A 20,976-nucleotide genomic window follows, 5' to 3' on the forward strand; every position below is an offset into this window, starting at 1 on the left:
AGTTGCTGGGAAATTTGTGGGAGAAAATCATAGTAGACATGGAAAAAGAAGACGACCCATCTCTTTATGTATTTCAATGCTTCTTATAATGGCTAATTTTGAAGTTGCAAAGATGTTTAAAACACTGGAATTATTCCTGGTGGAAATAAACGAACAAGAGAAATATCCAAAGGTGCACAAAAAATCTTCTGCTTGGCATTTTTAACATGCTTATACTGAAGCAAACATTGAGTCAATTCAATTTAGTCCTAATATATTTGTTTTCACTTTCTTTAGGAGACCACCCCCCAGGGACAGATGTACTTGGATAACAAAAATGACAGTACAATTTCTAGACAACAAGAGATGGAACTGAATCAGACATCTTTACATCAAACCAGTTTATCTCCAAAGGTGGCAGCCAAACCCATGACCAGAAGTTGCAATGAGCTGCGGCTATTAAAAGAGTATCATGGCATGGTAGCGAATCTCGGAGAGCCACAGACCCTGTGTGAAAAAACAGCAATAGGGGAGGATGGCTGCATTGCTCTGGGGAAAGATTTCAGTCCTGTCCCCATGCAGGGAAGGTAAGAATAAGGACAAACAGAATATTTTTTCTCCTAATCCAAATTAATTTTTATTTCCTTGAAGAGCAGATACGTACGTTCATTACATGAATATTTTTTCTCCCACCCACATAGAGAACAGGAAGCTTAATGGGACATCAGGACAGTCCTAATTGCCATGGGGGGGAGGGTGTGGATCACTGGATTTCTGAACTAATCTCAGCTTTAATAGCACCCGTGGGCCAATTTTACTGTGTTTTCAAGACCAGACACATGGCTTTTCTTCCCTACTTGGTGTCACAAAACACACAGAGATAAAACAGTTTTCATGTCCCACCCCTCACCTCTTTCAGAGAAATGCATCATAAAGCCATAAGCTGAATCACTATGGCTGAGACTGCGAACATTAAAATGGCACTAATAACACAACTGTGACAGCTGACACACCACATGTCAAGTGTATAAGGAGTGTGTGCTCCTTGGGTATCCTCTCCTGCATCAGGAAAGGTGCAAGTTTGTGGGCAGGGGTGCTAGTCTTTCCTGTTGCAACAGATACAACATCAGCAATTCTACTTATAAGTGTTCAGAAATATTTTATAGACCCCAAAATATTGCAGGTGGCTTTTTAAACCAGAAAAGGCAGAGCAGAATCCTGGGTCTTACCTGTAGCCAGCTAGACTTTTCATCCAAAGAACAGAATTTTCTTTTTATTTCTCTCTCTCCTTCCCTCCCTCCTCTTCATGTGGTTCTCCACAGCTGTTCCTGTCAGGTGGGAGGTGCAGTCTTGGGGGCTCCCCATAGTTCTGGGCATGCTGGTCACATCCCTGTGTTGCTGAGCAGGGCTGAGGGCTGTCTTGTGCCCCTGCAGCTCGGTTAGTTAGAAGGAAATCTGCTTATACTGGGAGGAAAGGAAGTTTGGGACATTTTGGTAAGTTCCCTGATCTGGGCAGGAGGGAGGCAGGCTTAGCTGGATGAGCTTTGCTGTGCCCCTTACTTACCTAGAGTGTAAGTGTGTCCTATAAGTTTACAGCAAACCAAGTCAATGTTTTATGTGCATCTGAAAGTATTTCAGTCTGAGTGAGATTTGGAAATCATTATAGCTATGCTTTCCAAATATTAAAAGAATAATCAAATTGACAGCTTGACCACAAAAGCCATATAAATCCTTTAGAAATGATTTTTGGAGTATTTGAGGATTTGTTGTGTTGACTAAGAGTTTTACTGACAGAATCAAATCTTGTAAAAGTTCTTCAGTTCAGCATGTGGTGAGGGTGAGTAAATGTTTTGAAAGAGCACGGTAAGCACAATGCATATGTGAGGATGGGAGGAAGGCAGGGGAAGGGAAGGACTGGGTGTACCTGGTGACAACGTTTTTCTTTTGCAAATTCACATATATGTCTTGCTACAGGTGTGTTTACCACTGCTATTTACTGTCTTGTTAACTATCCTTGTACAGGAGCAAAAAACCATGATTGTGTTCTTATGGACCAGCTCTCACCCTTCTAGCTAAATTACTTCCTGTTATTTTCCAGTGGGTGATATGAATTTTTGTACCAGTGATACAGAACTTACTGTGAACCTATGAACCATAATTTGGAAATGATGGTCACAGGTGCCAGAGATGAAAAATACTAAATCATGGAGGACCCCACCTTCCTGCAAGCATAGGCAGTAGCTCCAGGTCTTTTGATAACATTGATTTCCTGTTAAGTAAGCTGTAGTCACGGTGCATGATTTAGGAACAGATGTACAATTAAAGAGCCATCCCCATGCTCCCTTACAGACAAATGTATATTTGATCTTCTATAGCAATATATGAGGGCTTAGGAAAGGATCTCCTGAAATTTCTCCTTGTTGATCTTTACCTCGTTTGCTCCTCCAATATTGATTTTTTTTTTTTTTGCAAGGAGACGAATCTTATCTGGCTCTTCTTAGTATGTATTTTAGCCAACATACATTAGGTGCAGTTTAAATACCGATGTGATCTGTGTGACCCCTTTAGTATGAATAATTACCCTTAAATCATTGGGACTACTCAACAGACTGCAGATAAAAACATGGATAAACCTTTGCAGGCTCACGAGTTGTTTGATTAGTTTCATTAGAATGAGAATTAGCTTTTATTGTAAATTGTTCTTTTGCTTGCAAAGAAAACTACTAATAATTAAAAAAAGAGACCAAATCTTTTTTTTTTTTTTTTTCCATAAAGAGGTTCACTAAATTGGCATGTCTGTATGGTTTGTTTTAATGCATCTACTTAACTTAAATTGGTGAATTATCTTTCAGGGATAAGATTCCCATGTTCTCTAAATTATTCAAATGTACGCTGAGACAAGACTTTCCAAAGAATCTTTTTAACTGAACAGGAGATTTATCTTGGTTGCTAAAATTGTCTTTAAGAAGGTGTTCTTGAGTTAAGCGGGGCCCTTTTCCTGGGGACACAGATGTCCACCCTATTCTGGACTGAACGTTTCCATTTGTCTGCAGCACAATCCTGCAGGTATTTTGCGGTCAGTGTGCATATTGTCTCGGGCTGCCTGCCTGTCAAAATGCCTTCTCATTTACTTTGCATACTGAAGAATAGTACCTTCTGACTCCAGCTTTTACGGCATTGCCTTAGGCTCCCTGGGCTCTGCATGAGGAGGTCTGGACCATCCACAGCAGTCACTCCACTGACTTTGTCTTTCCAGAGCATCCTTCCCCCTGAAATAAATCTGTCCGCCTTCTTGTGAGTGACTTATTTCCTTCAGTCCTGCTCGCTGTGGGAAATGCAGGCATGCCTCTCTGAAGTGGACTATGAATGGGCTCCAGTGGCATTCAATGGGAATGCACCTGGCCTCGGTGTACATTTACACTGAACTGTGGTGTAGTTTGGTCTATCAGAAATACAGGTTTTAAAGTACTGGAAAATGGTAGTGCAGTCTGGTTTTTGATTTTGCACTTATCTCATTCTGCTCAGCCTTTAAACAATGGATTGACCAGGCTCTTTTTCATTACAGTTACATGAAAGTGGCTTTTGCAGTCGATAGACGTTAGTCCAAGCCACCTTCCTGAGCCCCTTACCTTGCAGTAAGATTTCACACTGCTCTGTGGCAGCATGTGCAATGCTCTTCAGGTCAGCCCTGACATCTCCAAAAGCACAGGCTACTTCCCTCCATCATGTCTCTGCACGTATGGGATGTGGCCACAAAAAAGGCCCCTTGCTTGCCTTGATCTCATCATCATCAGTGCTACTTCCATGGGAGAAGCCTAACGGCATGGCTTTATATCAATCCAATCCGAAATCCTCCTTTGTGATCCACAGGAAGAGGGTGAAGTCAGCTGTTTTTGGCTTAGGAGTTAGTGAGCCTCAAAGGCCATCTACAGAAATGAGATGAATAGTAATTATTGATTGCAGTAACCAATTACTTTGTGCTGCTATATAAAACTATGTTACTGAAAAAAGAAGGGCATTCATTGGAATAGAAAAGTGGTGGAAGGTGGTGGAAGAGGGGAGTAATAGAGTAACAAGACCCTGTGGCATTCATTTCTTATTGCCTTTTGGTGCCTTTTGGTGCCTTTCTTTCTTTGATGTAATTGCTGGTTGTACCTCCTTTAGGTGGTCAGATGATAACACTATCTTCTTAGAAAAAAAAGATGTGCATTCATTATGTCATGAACTTTTAATGAGAAATTAGACTGTGAAAGCAAGGTGATGAAAGCAAACTCTAGCGTTATTCCACTGAAGTTATATTTGGATGGATTTGGCCCTGGAATTTGCTGGTCATTTAATATGATAGTCCTTGGAAATTTTTTTCTTTAATCTTTGTGCTTCATTAAGAAGATTAATCTCTGGGATAACAAAAAATAATCTCTTTTTTTTTTTTTTTTGAATCTGCTTGAATTTGTGTTTCATCAAGCAAAACTATTTCTTTCAACATTTCTCCTGTCCCTCAGTTTCACTTACGTAATGCTCACTTACGTAAGGAAAAGTAAAAACAATCAACCAAATCCAACTCTTTCTTTGCCCTGAATCTGTGGTCCCACGATCAGTAAGGAGATTGGTTTGCAATGGGAAGGTCAGTGAGTTAAAAATGCCTATTGAATTCTCAGTTTGCAGCAATACAATGGAAAGATTGCAATCGTATTTCCTGTTAGCTGGAGAAGCTAGGAGACGATAAGCTATTGTAGAGTGAAAAGTCAATATGAAAGTGAAGTTATGCCTTTAGCAGTGAGGGATTATAAATCTCAACTTTTATTTTTTAATTATGTTGATGTATTGCTACTTTTAAAGGACATTTATGAGACAGAATTAGATGTCAAGAAGACATGGTTACTGTCTAAATAAGTAAAATTTATGTGACAATTTAAAAGCTTCTTCAGACAGGGGAAAAAAACTGAGGGAAAAAAACTTAAAAACATTCAAAACACATTTTTTGTGTGTCCTAAGACTAATTTTGATCTTTGGCTATTAGAATAAAATGGGATCATCTTCTGTTCAACAGTGAAACAGGGAAAGCGGTCATTTTCACATCATAATTGCATGTTTGTGTAGGAAGGATTCTGATATTTCATATCAATCACACAAACAGTAGAGAAGAGTCCAGGACAGATAGATGACTTCACAGCAAACGGTCACATTCATCATTCTCGTGTGGCTTCTGGTGATCTTGCTTGCTGCCTGAATGGTGACACTTTTGTCTTTCTTTCCATTTCTTATCTGTAGTGAATGTTTCTGAGTTTTGATTCCCTGTGACAATCTTTAAATGCTATTTATGCTATGACACTGCAGAGAACAAATATTAAAGAAGTTTTAAAGAAATGACTTTACTAATTGATTTAATTTGGTTAATTTGGTTTTGAATATACTCTCCCAAGCATTTGTTGCTAACATGGAGGCATGTGGCCGCAACACAGCTTGTCATGAGCAAACTGTGTAGGGGCATGGGACTGCTGACTCTCTTAGCTCGGATTGCAGCTCCCTGCTGTTGCCCCTACTACATCACAAAATACCATTCAAAACCTGAAAAACCCAAAAGAAGCAATACACAGCTCTAGCAAACCTTTAGTTTGAATGGTAGGAAGTATAACAGAAAGACAACATTATGCACAATAGACAAATAAATAAGTTATTGGAAAGTTCTGCTGCCCCCTTCTAACGTTCTGTTCCCCATTTCCTGGAAGAAAGCATCTTGGAGTGGTAACGGAAGGAAGACAGAAATGTGGCCATATGGCATAACTTAGGGAGAATGTTTGGCTTCATTTGAGTACAAAGGGTGTGTTCAGCAAAAGACTGATTTTTAACTTAGGTTTTGCCGTTAATGAAACATACAGAAACCGACCTCACTCATGATAAATTTCCCCATGTTCAGAGTTATTTAATTTCTCTGTCGCTGTGTACTATTCATCATCTCAGTGCTTATTTCTCATAATGATTTACAATATCTCAGATTGGTCATGTACTATGATTTCTGTTCTGTCATCAGCAGACTAAAACCATAGCACTCCCATGTAGCCACTCAAATGCTTTTTGATTCTGACAGGACATTTGGGTAAACAAAAATCCACCACTATTAATTTTTTTTTCAAAGTAAGTGCTCTGTTGAAAGAATTAGGGGGTACTAATTAACTGCTTCACACTTTTCCAGCTGTCAGGCTAAAAACTGAACTCAGCACTCAGTGAAAAATTTGCAGTGTAACAACCTCCAAAGATTAAATGTTTCAATTGAGTCCCTGTGACATTCCACAAAACTGTTGAATTTTGCAAGCAGCTGCTCTCTTCCTAATGGTTAATAATATGGTTATGTGGGGTTCGTCTTCGTTAGACCTCTTATGCCAATTGTGGAAAGATGCCAGTGGCATACAAGCTTCAATCCTCTTTGGGGCTGGACAGCTGTTTCCTCACGTAAACCTCTGTTTAAACAGGGGAAGGCTTTTAATGTTAGCAATGATTTTTTTTACATTATAAGGTCGAACGGTTAAGCCAAGCAGACGGCCAGCCTTTGAAAAGAAATGTGTTGCACAGGGGCAGTCACAGTTGAGAAGAGGGCATGCATGGGGCCTAAATAGCTGTTGTGAGGACTAGCTATCCATGTAAGATGAAGCAAATAACTCAGTCACTCAGTATCCCTCAATTAAACTTTTTCTTTGAAAAACTGTTCTGTGTGCTTTGTTCCTGGCTGATGTGCCTGTGTGCAGGTGGCAGCTCTGACATACTAAAAAATTTGTGGGAATCAGAACTTTGCACTAGCAGGTGGTCAAATTATACTAATTAATAAGAATTCAGTTTTGTCCCCAGTTTTCTGCCACGTAGGTGTGCAAAGGCTTTATGGGGGAAGAACAGTTGAGCCTTTGCTGACAGTGACTGGGGAGAAGGAAAATGAAGCATTGGAAATCCATGGCCCTTTCATGTGTCACTGCATCAGGTGGACGTGCGGATAGGCAGGCACTGCGGTGCTGCTGTTGGGCGGCAAATGGTCTGCATGATAACATGGCAACTTTTCCATGGGCTCAGGCCCTGAGGTTGAAGGATAGAGCAAGGCAAAACCTGAATGTGCAGCCAAAAATAGTGGAGAAAGGGAGTCATGGAGAGGAATCTGATGTTTGACAGTAAGTTTAGACCACTTAGCTTTAAGGCTTGCACCTCAGTGAGCCTGAGGTAGGGCAGGAGCCCATGAACTTTGCAGGGTGTAGGAGGAGAGAGCCCAGGACAAGGGCAGCTTGGTATCAAGGTCCAGTCATAAAAGAAGTAATGCCAGTGGGGCTCCCTTACTGTAAATGTCCTGTAGGAAGTGGATGTATGATCTCCACTCTGCTCTGAGGGATAGTAAACACACACCTCCTAACTCTTAAGTGTATGGGCCACCAGCCTCCAAGGCATTCTTTTTTTATATTTTTTTTCTCTTTCAATTTACCACTCTAAATAAATAATGAAACATCAACTGAAACAGCAACTATAACTCAGGTATTCTAAGTAAATTTCTTGATAATCAGCATTGGTTTGTTTATCTCCTCCTGTTGCTTCCTCTTCCAGTGACTATTATTTTGTTGAAAATATAAGGGCCTGAAGGAGGAAGAGAGGAAGGGTTTGCAGGCTACTGCCTTTCCTAGTAGTCAGGGTAGTCAGGTGAGAGCTTGGGTAGCTTAGTTCATACTGAGCATTTGCTGCAAAATACTGCCTCAGTCTCTGCCCAGGCTGCTGGAGAGCTGCTGCCGAGCATGGAGGGAGGCGAGAGGACTCTGAGACGCAGGTAGAAGGAGAAGCATCTGGGAGGAGAGATATCAATAAAGCACAGAGACAGTAGGAACAGTGAGAAGGATGAATGGAAACCCTTCCATGAGGCTACAGAGGGACACTGGGTGAAGCTGAAATAGTGTGAAATACAGAGTGAGAGTGGGGTGTAGTGAGCTATGGAGTGAATTAGATAAAAGCAAGTTAATGCTGTGCTTGTAAGCTAGAGTCTGATGCAATCAGTCCTCAGTTATGATAAAAAATTCTAACTCCACTCAAAGCTGCAATTAGCAAAAGAGCATGTAACTGTCAGTCCCAAACCTTAAAGCAAGGCAGCCAAGTTAATGGCATTCCTTGCTTACCCTTACAGTTTGATATTCCAAACAAAAATAAGACCTGTTAACAAGATAAAAACATGAAAGGCCATGATCCCTCAAAAAAAAAATCAATCCCACCCTGCAAGGGGTACAGAAAGAAACCTTTCCTTCTTCTCCCCCCCCCTTTTTTTTTTCATAGCTTACTACTGTTAGGAGCACATGTTTTAGAGCATAGTTCTGCTTGGTGACAGAGATGTGTTTCAGTCTGCCCAACACTTTAAATGTCTCTCCCACTAGAATTAATTAGCATTGGAGTGGATTGTCCTCTTGTGTTAGCATTGGAAATCATTCCTCAGCCACAGCAAAAATTTCCAGGATAGTGGCAGTCATACATTTTAGAACTGAAGTTCATGTTAAATTGAATGTAGTTGATGGAAAAATAGATTAATGCAGATGGAAGAAATTAGCCAGTGAATTAAAAAAAAAAACAGGGTCACAGTCTGTAGTCTGGCAAATCATATGGCTTTTTTTAAAACCTGCTATTTGTAAGGAGCTCAAGTGATTAACTCTCTGAAATACAGCAAAAGCTGATAAATGAGTCACCAAAATGCTTACAGACAGTGACCAAGCAAGCAATTCTCTGCTTGATAGGTACTAATGGGACTGCAGGGGCAACCTGCAATAATTGTGCTAATGGACCAGCAGAAGTCAGAGACCACGCAGAGCTCTGTGCCCAGCAGGCTGGAGCTAAGTCAAGGACAGCACAGTGAACTGGAACCAGGTCTGTCAGAACTGGGTAGGTTCAGAAGTAATGCACTTGGGTTTGTTTTTTTCCCCCTTGCACATTTTTATATGATTTCTTTTGGGCAGGGTGAAATAGAAAACAGATTGGCAGTTACAGCAACTCACAGTTTTCAGAAGTGCAGCAGAAGATACTGAATCAGTACATCTGTGAATTAGCATCATTCAGAAGCAGCTGCAAAAGGCTGAAGGTTTTGCTCACACTTTCTGAGCTACTCCCTTTTCTGTGCTAGTCAGTAAGGACAGTAAACACAGTCCATCTGCCATTCACTCCCTGGTATCCTTGAGCAGAGTTTCTGTAAGGAGTCCCTTGCCTGTAGTGAAGCTCTGGCAATGGTGGAGTATGAAAGCATTTTTCTCAGATGGCCACGCTGGCAGTTACATTGAACTGGTATGTCTGGCAGGGCATTGGACTTGCTGTTTGAGGAGGAAGCGCTATGCTATTGATGAATTTATTGCAAGAAGTCTCATCCTGGATTAATACAATACTTCCTTGAATAGGGTAGGTAAATATTTTGCAGTGCCTTTCTACCCCCTGTTGTGGTCTTATGTAATTTATTTTCTCTGCTGCTGAGAAAATAAAAGAGTAAAAGCAGCTTCAAATATTCTTTTGTCTCTAATCTTTCTACGAGTGATAGGAGCAACTCTACCTCCTCAGCCACGTCAATGACATGTGAGCTGCAATCCTCTTTAAGAGTCTATTGACAGCTGGTTCATCATGTAAATCTCTTATAGTGAAAAGCATGAACCTGAATTTAGTGAATCTGTCTGACAAAAGGAAGAGTAAACCCAGAATGGAGGGTAACAAGGAATGCACTTCTGTTTTCTCTGATATGTCTTTAATTGTGTAAGCTAAAACAGCAGGGCTATGTCATAATACTATATAAATATACAATTCTGTTTCATCCATGGGCAGCACGTGGCTTCTTTGCCGAGCTGCTCTGTGTGCTGTATGTTGTGCCTCCCAGTGCTTTCCAGCAAATGCTCTACACAGAAGTGGCGCAAAGGAATTTGTGCATTTTAGATATTGTTTTTGGCTCACATCTACTTGGCATATTATAGTCTGTGCCCAAAAATAAAATGAGCTAGAACTGTAAGGAATAGTGATGTTTCAGAGTAAAAATTCTGAACATCAGTGTGTGGAAAACTATTGTTTTTAACCACAAATAAAACGGCAAGAAGCACCCATTACAAACCTGTTCATAGTTGTGTAACAGTATTGAAGAGGATTATAGGGACAGAAATATTCCAATGAACTTATTTTGACAGAAGACAGACTGTCCTTGGCAGAAAAGAATGATAGATTGCCATAAGGATTTGTATGTATGGGTATGATGCTAATCATAGTTTTGAAACTATAGGTCTGTCAACAAAAGATGAAAGAGCTCCACTGATGTCATTAGACCTGTCATGCTTTCCCTCGTTTGGAAATCTGATGTTTGTAAGGTAGAACACACAAGAACTCCACATCAAAAGCACTTTGGTACACAAATGTACCAATTTATTTACAGTTTAGAGTAGGACTGATCATTTAATCTTCTTGAGATATCCATCCAGCAAATGTTTTAGGCTCAAGCAGACAGGATGGAGAAAAGAGTTCTGGCTCTTCATACTTGTTAACCACTGTATGAATCTGGGGAAATTTAGGTCATATATATAATGCTTTGAGAGCATCAAAATTAAGCATAGACACCAGCTTCCTTATATGTAATGGAATTTATTTACTTGTATACAGAATTTATCATCATGATCCTACCCATGCTGCATATGTATCTCATCAGGGATGAGGTCTTCATGGTATCACAGTCTACATCGCATTTAGTCTTCATTAACAAGAAAGTTGCAAGTAGGAGCATACTTGTCCTATTGAGGTTACAAGCGTTTGGTTGTTGACGAAAATAAATTAATATATAAACTGGAATAACACTGCAGAATTGAGACTCTAACCATACCTCTTGCAATGAAGAACAAATGTCGATGGAGTCCATCCTTCCTTTCTAAACCAATGGCCCTTTTAAAATTTAATATGTCTATATGCTTTTGTCCTAAGTTCAGATCTGTTCTTTCAGCTCTGCCATGTGTCATGATATTTTTTCTCTCCAGCCCACGCTTTTTCCTAGTGCTTCTGGAGGAGATAATTCCCATAGCTTTAGTTCTTCCACTATTCTGATTAACTTTAACATTGCATAACCTTAAAATAGTACAAAACATTTTTTTTTCTCTATGACAATGTGATATGGACTTCTGCTTCTCAGAAATATACGTATGTTTGTTTGTTGGTTTTTAAAACATTTCTTTGCAATTGTAACCTACATCTAAGTGCCGTGACTCCAATGTGATTCCATTATTTGGGCTTTAAAGCTGTTATTTTTGTCTAGAAGAACAACCATTATTCTGTGTTGATTCCTGAGGTGCAGAAGAGCTACCTCTACATTAACTTTTAAGAACAATGTCTAGTTATGGGCATTTTAGTGTCTTGCTCTCTTTTTTTCTCTTTTTTGTTACTTTGTTTATTGCTTTGCTGCCTGGAGTATCCACTTACCTTTTTCCTTTGCATTTCCATGTTGTCAGAGTAGCCTTCAGTTTTCCTGCTATGTCATACTCTACAGATAATTTCTTTTTGCAAACTGCCTGTGCAGACTGTATTAAAAAACCACTTGTTAGTGCAGCGGCTGTTTATCTTGGCAACAGTTTCTGGAGTTGTTTTATTCAAAAGAGATATGTGAGAAGCTGTGTTTTGTTAGTACTATACTTTATCTTACATTCAGGCATCTGATGTGTGGTTTCAAGCTTCTCTTATGCGGATGCGCTGTTGATTCAAGAGCACTAAACCTTTTTGATCCGTTTGAGTTTATAATCAAATATCTGTGTAACTGTCTGGTCCAACACATAGCAAAGGACAAGCTTTGGTTTTTTTTGATGAGAGGCCTGATTTTTTCATGCTTTTTAAAATGCTAACAAGTGTTTTTGTTTGAAAATGAGTAGATTATTCAGGCACTATATCTGCGTGAAAAAGCAAAACGCTTGCAAACTTTTTTCTGTCTTTGTCTAAATTAACTGTGTTCCCCAGCATTTCTTCCAGGGTGGGACCAGAAACAGATCCTTCATCTCAATTCTTCTGCTTTTGGAGACAGACATATCTGTCTTGCTTCTTTAATGGGGTTCATTTGTAAGGACCTGCTGTTTTTTTTCATCTGTCTCTTTGAATAGCAGCTTGGAGCCTTCTGCTTTAATAAGGGGAAGAAGACAGAAAGAAGCCGATGACAATGGACAGCCATCTCAGCATGGGGTTTCCCCTTTTCTGCAGATAATCTCTTGCTGAAGAATTATATTTTTTCAAAATCAGCAGCACCGACACTTTTGCTTTTCTCTTTTCTTTTTCTTTGGGAGCACAGAATGAGGTTTTATTTATGTAACCTCATGTCTGGATGGCCAGAAATTTTCATGTGTATGTGAAGACTTATTGTCCATAAGGCTACTGAGTAGAGTCCTGTCTTTTTTTTTGGTGATCAGTGTCCAGGATTTAGTTAGCTTTGGGATGGTGCTGGATTTTAGAACTTGTATTGCAAATATTATGGCACTTTTCATCAAGAATATATTCTTTCGGGAGCAAGATGGAAGGAAATCACCTCTGTGAGACTATGGAGTAACCAAAGTGTCACTCTGTATAAGGCCAAAGGGAACACAGTGTCTGAGAGGAAAGAGTCTGGCATCTCTGTGACTGAGAGGGAAGATATGCATCATTGCTATCAAGAAATATGATGTATAGTTAAACTGTGTTGCCGGAACAAAGCCAGCTGCCATGTAGGAAAAGGAATTTCCTTCTGAGCCCTGAGTGGCATGATTTTGGTTTTTTGACTTTTCAGTGTGGAGGCGTACGTTCTTACCTGAAGAAGGATTACACCTTAAATCAGGAGGAAGGGAAGCTGAAATGACATAATTTTTCTTTGTTTTTGTGGTTTGTTTCCCCACTTTGGGGGAGACTTGCCGATTATAATTTGGATGTTACTCTGCATGAGACAAGGAAATTCTCAGAGTTTCTTTGGAATGCATAATTCATAATCCTTGTTTGTTTGTTTGCTTGTTTGTTTGTTTGTTTTTTCCCTTCAAGAGTCTCAGTTGAATGTGTTTATGGACTCAGATCTTGTGCTTCAAATTTATCTCCCATTGCCACTGAATCAAAAATCTGTGTTTTAAAGCCTCTTGTTAACATAAATTAGATAGGTCTTTCTCTGATACTGTGGCCTTGAGGTACCTATAGATATCTGGGGCCTTTCAAGGCAGAAAAAGATGTCTGGTAGCAAAACAGAACCCAACGCTGTGGAATGAGTTTCCTGAGGCTTGTAAACTGCAAATGTTAGCATATTACAGTGATCTTAGTGAAGGGCTATTGCAAGGAAGAGCACCATCTTTGTGAGATAAAAATGCATTTATTTTTGAATGGTTTCACTGAATATTCTCCAAATGTAAAAGCAAATATTGTATTATTATCAGCTACCTTTTTATTCTGTTTGGCTTCTTTAATTTGTTCCTCTGGGATTGTCAGTGCTCTAAAAATTTTTGACTCTGATATAACTCGAGGTGGAATGCCACGACCAGTGATGTGCATTTACTCTGTACTGGAAATTACTTGTTAGGAAGTTATGGGGAAATCATGTTTGGAAGGACTTGTTGATAGTTCTTTGTATTCCTAATCAACACTGAATAACTTTTTTGGTAAAAAGTCTTCTGTACAAAAAAGAGATTTAATCTAAGAGCAAATAAAAAGTACATGAAAAAAGTACTTTTTGGTACCCTGTAATATAGACATTGTTTGTGTGGGGCTTATACATTATTTAGTGAAGAAATCTTTCTGTTATCTCAGAGTTAATTCTCCAGGTTCCTTGTATAGTCAACATGGGAGATGGGGAGGATGAAAATGATTTGAAAAGGTCTCTCTCACCAGTGACTGTAACTATCCTAGACCAGACTTTTAGATGGCAAAAGTTACATGAATAATCTCAGTGTCCTGTGCTCAGCCAGAACCTGGAAAGGAATTCTTAGTATCTCCATTATAATTAAAAAAAAAAATGGAAGGACTTCCACTGTAGTGAAAAAACCCCCATTATTTTATCAACTTCATAGTGTTATTTCAATATATAATAGCTATATCTCCCCCTACATATTATTTATCTTAAAATTTTACTGCTGTTCTCTGTCTACTCCGAGTACTGTATCTTATGCCCTAAATTTGGAGCAAATTTTAGGATTTTTGCTGAGTCCAGTCCACTGAGGTTAGGATCCACATAAAGGCCACATAAGTTGTCTTAGTTATATTGTAATACCTTATGAGAACCTGACTATTTACCAGATATGAGGACTGTTGAACTTGCCTTGTTTCATTTTACTGTGATCAAAGGGCAAAATACAAGTCCCAGCAAGCTTACAATAGTTGGGATCCATCATGTGTTTTTTTAAAACAAAGCTTGATTTGATGACAACCTGAATTTTTTAAGCTGTGCAGTGGCCTGTTGCTTGCCTTCACTTCCTCACTGTAATACCTCTCCAGGCACAGGAATTAGACACATTTTTTCATCTTGTTAATGAGCTTTTTTGTACTTCTGTCTGGCTTTCTTTTGAACTCTAAGCAAGGGACACACTTTGTTTTTAGTGACAAAATTACCTTTTTTCTCTAAAAGTTGCAGGTATGAATAATGTTATCTCCAAATTCTTGGAATGAAACACATGGAACTACAGTTTTTAAATAAATGTTTAAAAAAGAAGAAAAATAATTTCTTCATGACTTCATCTTTAAGTATAGCTCACTAATTACTCTTTTCAATCTCCAAAACAGGGGTGAGTGATATAAGAGTATATTATAAGACTATGCAAGGCCAGAAGCATAATTATGTGTGACAGCTTGTCAGTACATTGCTTGGATTAAGGAAAATTGTATCAAAATAATCCCATCTCACCATTGTGTAGGAAAGTGTTCCCTCATCTGGGAAGTGGTCAATGGTCTTCTAACAGTGCTTCCTTTTCTTGTATCATCCTTAAATTCAGCTAGTCTGAAAGTGAATCTTCATACTTCAACATATGTTCCCCCAAACATTTGAGACTACAACATCATATCACTGCAGTACTTGAAGAATAACCTTCTATAGAGATGGTCACATCATTGAGTTGTTTCTCAGACCTATCCTTCTGTTCATGTTTCCATCATCCAAGTGCCACATATTGCATCTTTGAGAGAGTCTGGTCAGATATAAAGTTAAAACATCGTTGTGACCACTTCCTTAACTTTTGAGATTCTTGGAGTAGCCTCACAGACTACAAAATAAAGTGTGAACCCCACTTTATTTGTCATAAATTCAGTTAGCATCAGAGCTGGTCAAGCTAAAAGCCCATTGTGAATGCCAAAGAGAAATGCTGGCATTTAAAAGCCAAGCTTGCAGAATACGTTAAAGTATTACAAGTGCAGCCGTGCTTAAAATGTTGCTGATAAATTGCTTCCTTATAGCAGATTCATTTTTAAGTATGCCCTGCAGCATTTGAGAATAATACCTCTTAACAGGTTATCTGCGTAATCCATAGAGAAACTGGTGTTTTGGAATTTGGACCACTACCAATACCGGATACTGCTGCCTATATCAAATTTGCAGCTTGCTGGCAGTCGCCAACAGCTAAACTGTTTTGGCAGCACCTGTTCCTGAAATGTATTTTCTCCTTCAGACTGTCTGTAGTTTTCATATGCTCTCTCTGTAGCTTTCCAATTTTCTTTGCTGAAGCAGAAAATGGAGAGGAGCGAACAGCAGCTACGCCTTTTCAGTGCAGCTTCTCAGTCCTTCAAAGGGTAGGCTTTTTGGACCTGCTCTGTCACTGTGGTCCTGCTGGATAGTCATTAAATCTGGGCTGGCCCGGGTCCCTGTCCCCATCCCATCCCTGCTCCCTTGCTGGCTGCTGTGGGACAGGCCCTAGTTGCAGAGCTCATGGCTCTGCCAGACCCACGGCCACCCTCTGCTCCTGGCTCCCTCCCACAGGGCAGCCAGACCTCGTGCTGCCCTGATATGGGAGCGGAAAATGTGTGGAGAGCACCTTAGTCCTCTTAGGTAGAGTCAGAGGACCTTCAGGGCAGCTTAAGGATTAAGTACTTTCTTTTAGCTTCACCTACTGCAGTGAGGTCCTGGTCTGTAAACCATGTTCTGATGTCTTCTTGATGGAGACTTCCCCTAACAGAGGCTGCCAAAGACTTGAGGAAAAGGAGCTACCAAGTCCTGGAGGTATCTGAAAATTTCATTTTTCAGGAAAGTACAATAACCCTACAAACCCTGATTTGATTTAAAAAAAGAAGGAAACACAAGCAGCACTCTATTTTCCAAGCTATTTCTGAACTTGAAATTGCCCTACTTCTTAAAATAGCAGAATATTGTGCAAATGAAGAAGAGACCACTACCACATGCTCTTGCAGGACATGTTCACTCTCCGAATCCAGCAGAAGTGAATGAAGCAAGCACATTCTGTGTGCTCTATATAAGGAACCATGTCCATCTTGGAAAAGCTCAGCACACATTTCTCTACATCTTTCTTAAGCATGTTCTTTACTTGCCTGGGGTCTTGGCATGGCAGATGCTTCTCAATATGAAACCTGCCAGTTGGCTGCGCCTTGTGCAGTGTCTTGCTGTCAGGTAGTGCCAGCGCCACAGTCCTCTGGAGAATCCTGTACAGTCCTGTCTAATAGAAAATTAGGAAAGTCAAAGAGAAAATGAGTCTGTATTAAGTAATGCTTCCATTGCTAAATTTTTCTGACATCTTAATGGTGCATGCTTTTAAAGGGTCTAGAGGTTATTTGCTGATTTAGTTGAAGCTACATAAAGCAGTCATCAGAAAATGTCTGGAGCCTGTTTAGAGATGTGAGCTCTGGAGTCTTTGATCCTTCCCTTGACTCTTAGTGTATCAGTTGGCCATACTTCACTTGTGATGGGTAGTTATAACAGTTCCCCCATGACGTGCTACCACCGAGGAGGAAACATGACGGAGGGTTGTGTCTCTGTGTGGCGACATATATATCATAATGTTGATGAATATATGTATACAGCTGCTTAATACACAGTGAAGGTTTAAAAGCTGAATGCTATGATGTTGGTCAGCACGGTTTGTACCATGTCACCGTTGTCCAAAAGTGGACTTTATCGGAAACTGACAAATACCAAATTTGGTGGAAGAATGTGTTTCAACTCCAGCCAAAAACTGGTGTGGGGTTTTCTTTCCTTTTTTTAGTTCAGTACATATGATTTGTATAAATGTTGTCTATTCAGGGAAGATGATGCTTCTGAAATCAGGTTTTAGCCTGTAAGAATGTAGAAATGATAAATTAAAGTCTTACTGCTGTTACTAGTCTCCTGCATGATTAATTATCTCTCATATTCTTACTATGGCCTTCTTCTCTAGAAAACTTTGCTTAAATTTTTACTGTATTTGTTATAATCTCTTGGCTCAGTAGTATTCCTGGAATTTTGTTTAAGAGGCAACCTCACACTTATAATGGTTTTAGTGATTATTAATTCAGGGATGCATGCTATTTTTTTTTTCCTGAAGGGATTCTGCTTTTAATTGTTTATATAGTAAAATTTCCAATAAGCTATGTTAAAAACTGTTGATGATCTTGCGTGAAAACATATGTTTCCGTATTTACCTCTTCAATTCTGACCAAATCCTTTCTGTCGAAGTGAGAATTATTGCTCTCTGTTGTCATAGAAATAGCTCTTTTACTGATAGTTATGTGCACAATGTAGCATATGGCAGATGAAGCATTATATTAGCTGATGTTTAAAATGTATGCTTTTTATTATAGGGAGTGAAAACTTAATGCATTGTGTGGTATGATTAATCTTTTCAATACAAGGCTAAATAATAGGTTCCAGCCAAATCTAGTGATTATTTTAAGTGTTTGCCAGCTAACTAGGATGAGCATGGACTTTTCCTTCCTCAAGTTCTTGTAGGATGCTTACTTCTTTTGGTGTCCTCTGCTGTAGTGTATCTGGGATTGAAAGGTTGCTTATTGCTGAACAACAGTTGCTACCACAAAGTCTTTCTTTTCCTTTTGTTTAAAGTGGCATGTGTAAAGAGATTAGGAAATGCCTGAAAAAGTGGTCAGGGGGCGGGTCTTGTGCTCAACGGCAGGAATCGAGTTCTCTCTTTGGACTTCATCCAAAGTCTCCTGAAGACTTCGGAAGTTATCACCTGAAGGTAATGAGAAATAGCAGTGTGTTGTAGGTGGAACCTGCAGCAGTCTTCAGCCACCGACTCTGAATAACGTCCAAGGAGTCATCGGCCTGTCAGTGGGAGCAACTGGAGTCTTGCACGTCTCTTCCTTTCCTCTCCTGCTCTCGCTGTACCTCTCCACATGGCCAGGAGGGCAGGGGGATCCTGCTTCTCCTTAAACTGCTCAAATAAGTGTAGGAGATTGAAGGTCATATCTCTGGTGTACACCTGTAGAGAAGTACAAATTACCACCAAAAGAGTGTGAACCTTGCTCATCCGTGGGAGCAGTGGCACAGCCACAGGTTTTGGGGGCTTCTGCAATAAATGTCCGGTAATTGCATTTGGAGCCCTGTATTTTTTAATGCTGTGGGTGAGATCCTTCTCCAGCTGCTGTCAGGCAACTGGAGCTTCATCTGTGCACACCTCCATGACTTGGCAGAACCTGCTGTATCATCTGGGGTGTGGACAGCCCTCCTGCGATGCTGCTTCCTCTTCTGGGTTACTATGGAGACAGTCAGAAATTGTAATTGCTTGAAAGATTAGCAATGGGAAAGTATGACTTTGACTGCAAGTAACCAGCTCAGAAAACACACTTCATCGGAACAAACCTATAGTCCTGCAGAGAGAGCAAAAATCTGTATATATGACTGTCACAGCAGTAGTCAAGTGGTTAAGAACACAATCTTCTGTTTGAAAGATTTCTCTTAATTAAAAAAACATGCCCAACTGTGGCAAATGTGAGAATGAATGTGGTCACAGCTGTGGTTGTGCAGGAGGCAGGACATGCTCTTCTTTTTCTGATGTCAGTTCTACATGGATCTTTCCATATGAGTGATGCTTTGTAAGCCTTTGAAGAAGTCCTTGTCAAATACTTTTTTCCATAGCTTTTAGTTTTAGTTTTCTCTCATCACTTTTGAATGAAAGGAAATGAGAATGTTAGTTTTTTGTGTGAAGATCTATGTGCATATCTACATATAAATGTATACATTTGTAAATGAAATTATTTAGTGTCTCTTCTCATATTTGATGTATAAAAAAACTAATGAGTTTTGAGTCTGAACCATGAGAGAGGATCAGTGGACACAACTGGTGTCCAGCTTAGCTGAGCTGGTGACTAGATCCTTGGTAATGTTGCCGATTTGCTCAGTAGAGATAGATTGCACTCCATTGTAGCATGTAGGTATAACCAAAGTTTCTAGCTCTTTTGATTGAGAAGAAACATTCAAAATGTAAACTGATCCTAGGTTTTAAAATGCGTCACACTGTTTTCTTCCCCTTATTTACTCAGTGTCACTATTGCCAGCCACTTGCAGGGCTGAGGAGCACCAAGAATGATGCTAGGAGGGGTTTTGAGTACTGCAGGCTTGCTCTTCTAATAGCAGGGGGTCTTTGGGCCTTCCTAGGTTTTGCTTGCAGATGTTCTCTGTTATCTTTTGATGAAGTGGATGACCAAATCGCACCCATAGTGTCTCTGCAGAAGTATGAGAGGCACAGAAGGGCTTGCATTAGGCTCTCTGTTCAGGGATGACTTTCATTTTTATAATCCATGCTATTTTTTCATGATGTTTTTTCAACTTTTGTTTCTAGAGCTTTCAACCTTCAAGATTCTTTTATGCCTTAATTAGCTTTATTGTTTATATTACTCTCATTCTCTAATTAGAGTAATCACATCATGGGGGAGTTGAGGCTCTTCTGCTTTTTCTCTAATTATTTTTATTTTGTCAAGCCTGGCTGTTTCCTGCTGCTTATTCTTGTCCATGTGTTTTTACTCTCTGCAAATTGATGTTGTCATGTACTAATTGTTTTCACTTTATCTGAAGACCTTTTCCATTTTACTGTATTGGCCATTCTTGTCAATCTGTGGAGTTCTACAGTTCCGTTAGAAAGTGGCAAGACATTTACCAGCAAGTGGGGATAACAAATGTGCAAAAAGAAAGTGAAGGTGACGTCTTTAGCCTTCTGGATCCTTCACCTCAGGTTCTGTCATTTAAACCACCTCCCGCCAAACCTTTATCCTCTCTTTCTGGTTGCTGCGGTTGCTTGGCCCTTCAGCACTCTTTACATACTGGTCACCCACAGTAGTGGTGAAGACCTGCTGAGGTGGCGGATTGTCAGAACATATACATATGCCTATGTAGCACAAAGTAGTGTTGGTTATCAACCTCTAATAACTAGAAGGAAATGGAAGTTTTTGTAGAAAGTCTTCTGGTTACTATTCTCAGATTTTGCACATGTCCTAGGAGGAAAAGAAGAAAAGTAAGTGTGGACATGTTAATGGTGTGTGCAATGCAAGGTTAGATCAGAACAGCATATAGTATATATGTGGAACAAGTGGCAACATTTTGTTTAAAGGCAGAAACAGCTAATCAGTCTTTGAGTGACTTAAATTTCTGAATGTATAAGTTCAAGGACCACCATCAGAATTTTTATTAAAATTGTTGCCTTTGGATGCAAACTTTGAATGTAGTGGGATGCCGGGATTAGCCAGGAGTGTATCAATACTGCTTAGTGAGCACACATTTAAAGTCCTGATAGTGTTTTTGCTATCCTTATGGATTCCATTTTGTAAAAGCTCTAGGTAATCTTTTACATCTAAGCCCATGATAAGATTAGAATAGCACTTGCTTCAAAATACCAGAGTTTCTCTACTTAAACTTTTTGTGTGAATGATATTCTCCTATTTAAAAAAGGAAGCACTTCGATAGCTTCAGAATATGCCGTCATCTCTTCACAGATGAAGTGTCAGTGCAATGTAGCACCTGAATTGTAATCTGCTCAACATGTGACCTGAGGTACTGGATAATTCAGTCTCTCTAACTCATTCATTCTCTTCTGTTGAGACTGCAAATACGGTGCTTACAGC

General features: G+C 39.7%; 1 protein-coding gene across 1 annotated transcript in view; it reads left to right on the forward strand.

The window, feature by feature from the left end:
- The first annotated feature begins 297 nt into the window (after window positions 1-297).
- OCA2 (oculocutaneous albinism II) overlaps window positions 298-20,976 on the forward strand; it is a 183,611-nt gene continuing 162,932 nt past the window's right edge. The window contains exon 1 of the mRNA XM_010580473.1: window positions 298-566. Within this exon, the coding sequence (XP_010578775.1) occupies window positions 298-566 (269 nt within the window). The remainder of the gene's footprint in view (window positions 567-20,976) is intronic.

The sequence above is a fragment of the Haliaeetus leucocephalus genome, unplaced genomic scaffold (assembly GCF_000737465.1).
Source record: "Haliaeetus leucocephalus isolate CR32 unplaced genomic scaffold, Haliaeetus_leucocephalus-4.0 Scaffold712, whole genome shotgun sequence".
Classification (NCBI taxonomy): Eukaryota; Metazoa; Chordata; class Aves; order Accipitriformes; family Accipitridae; genus Haliaeetus; species Haliaeetus leucocephalus.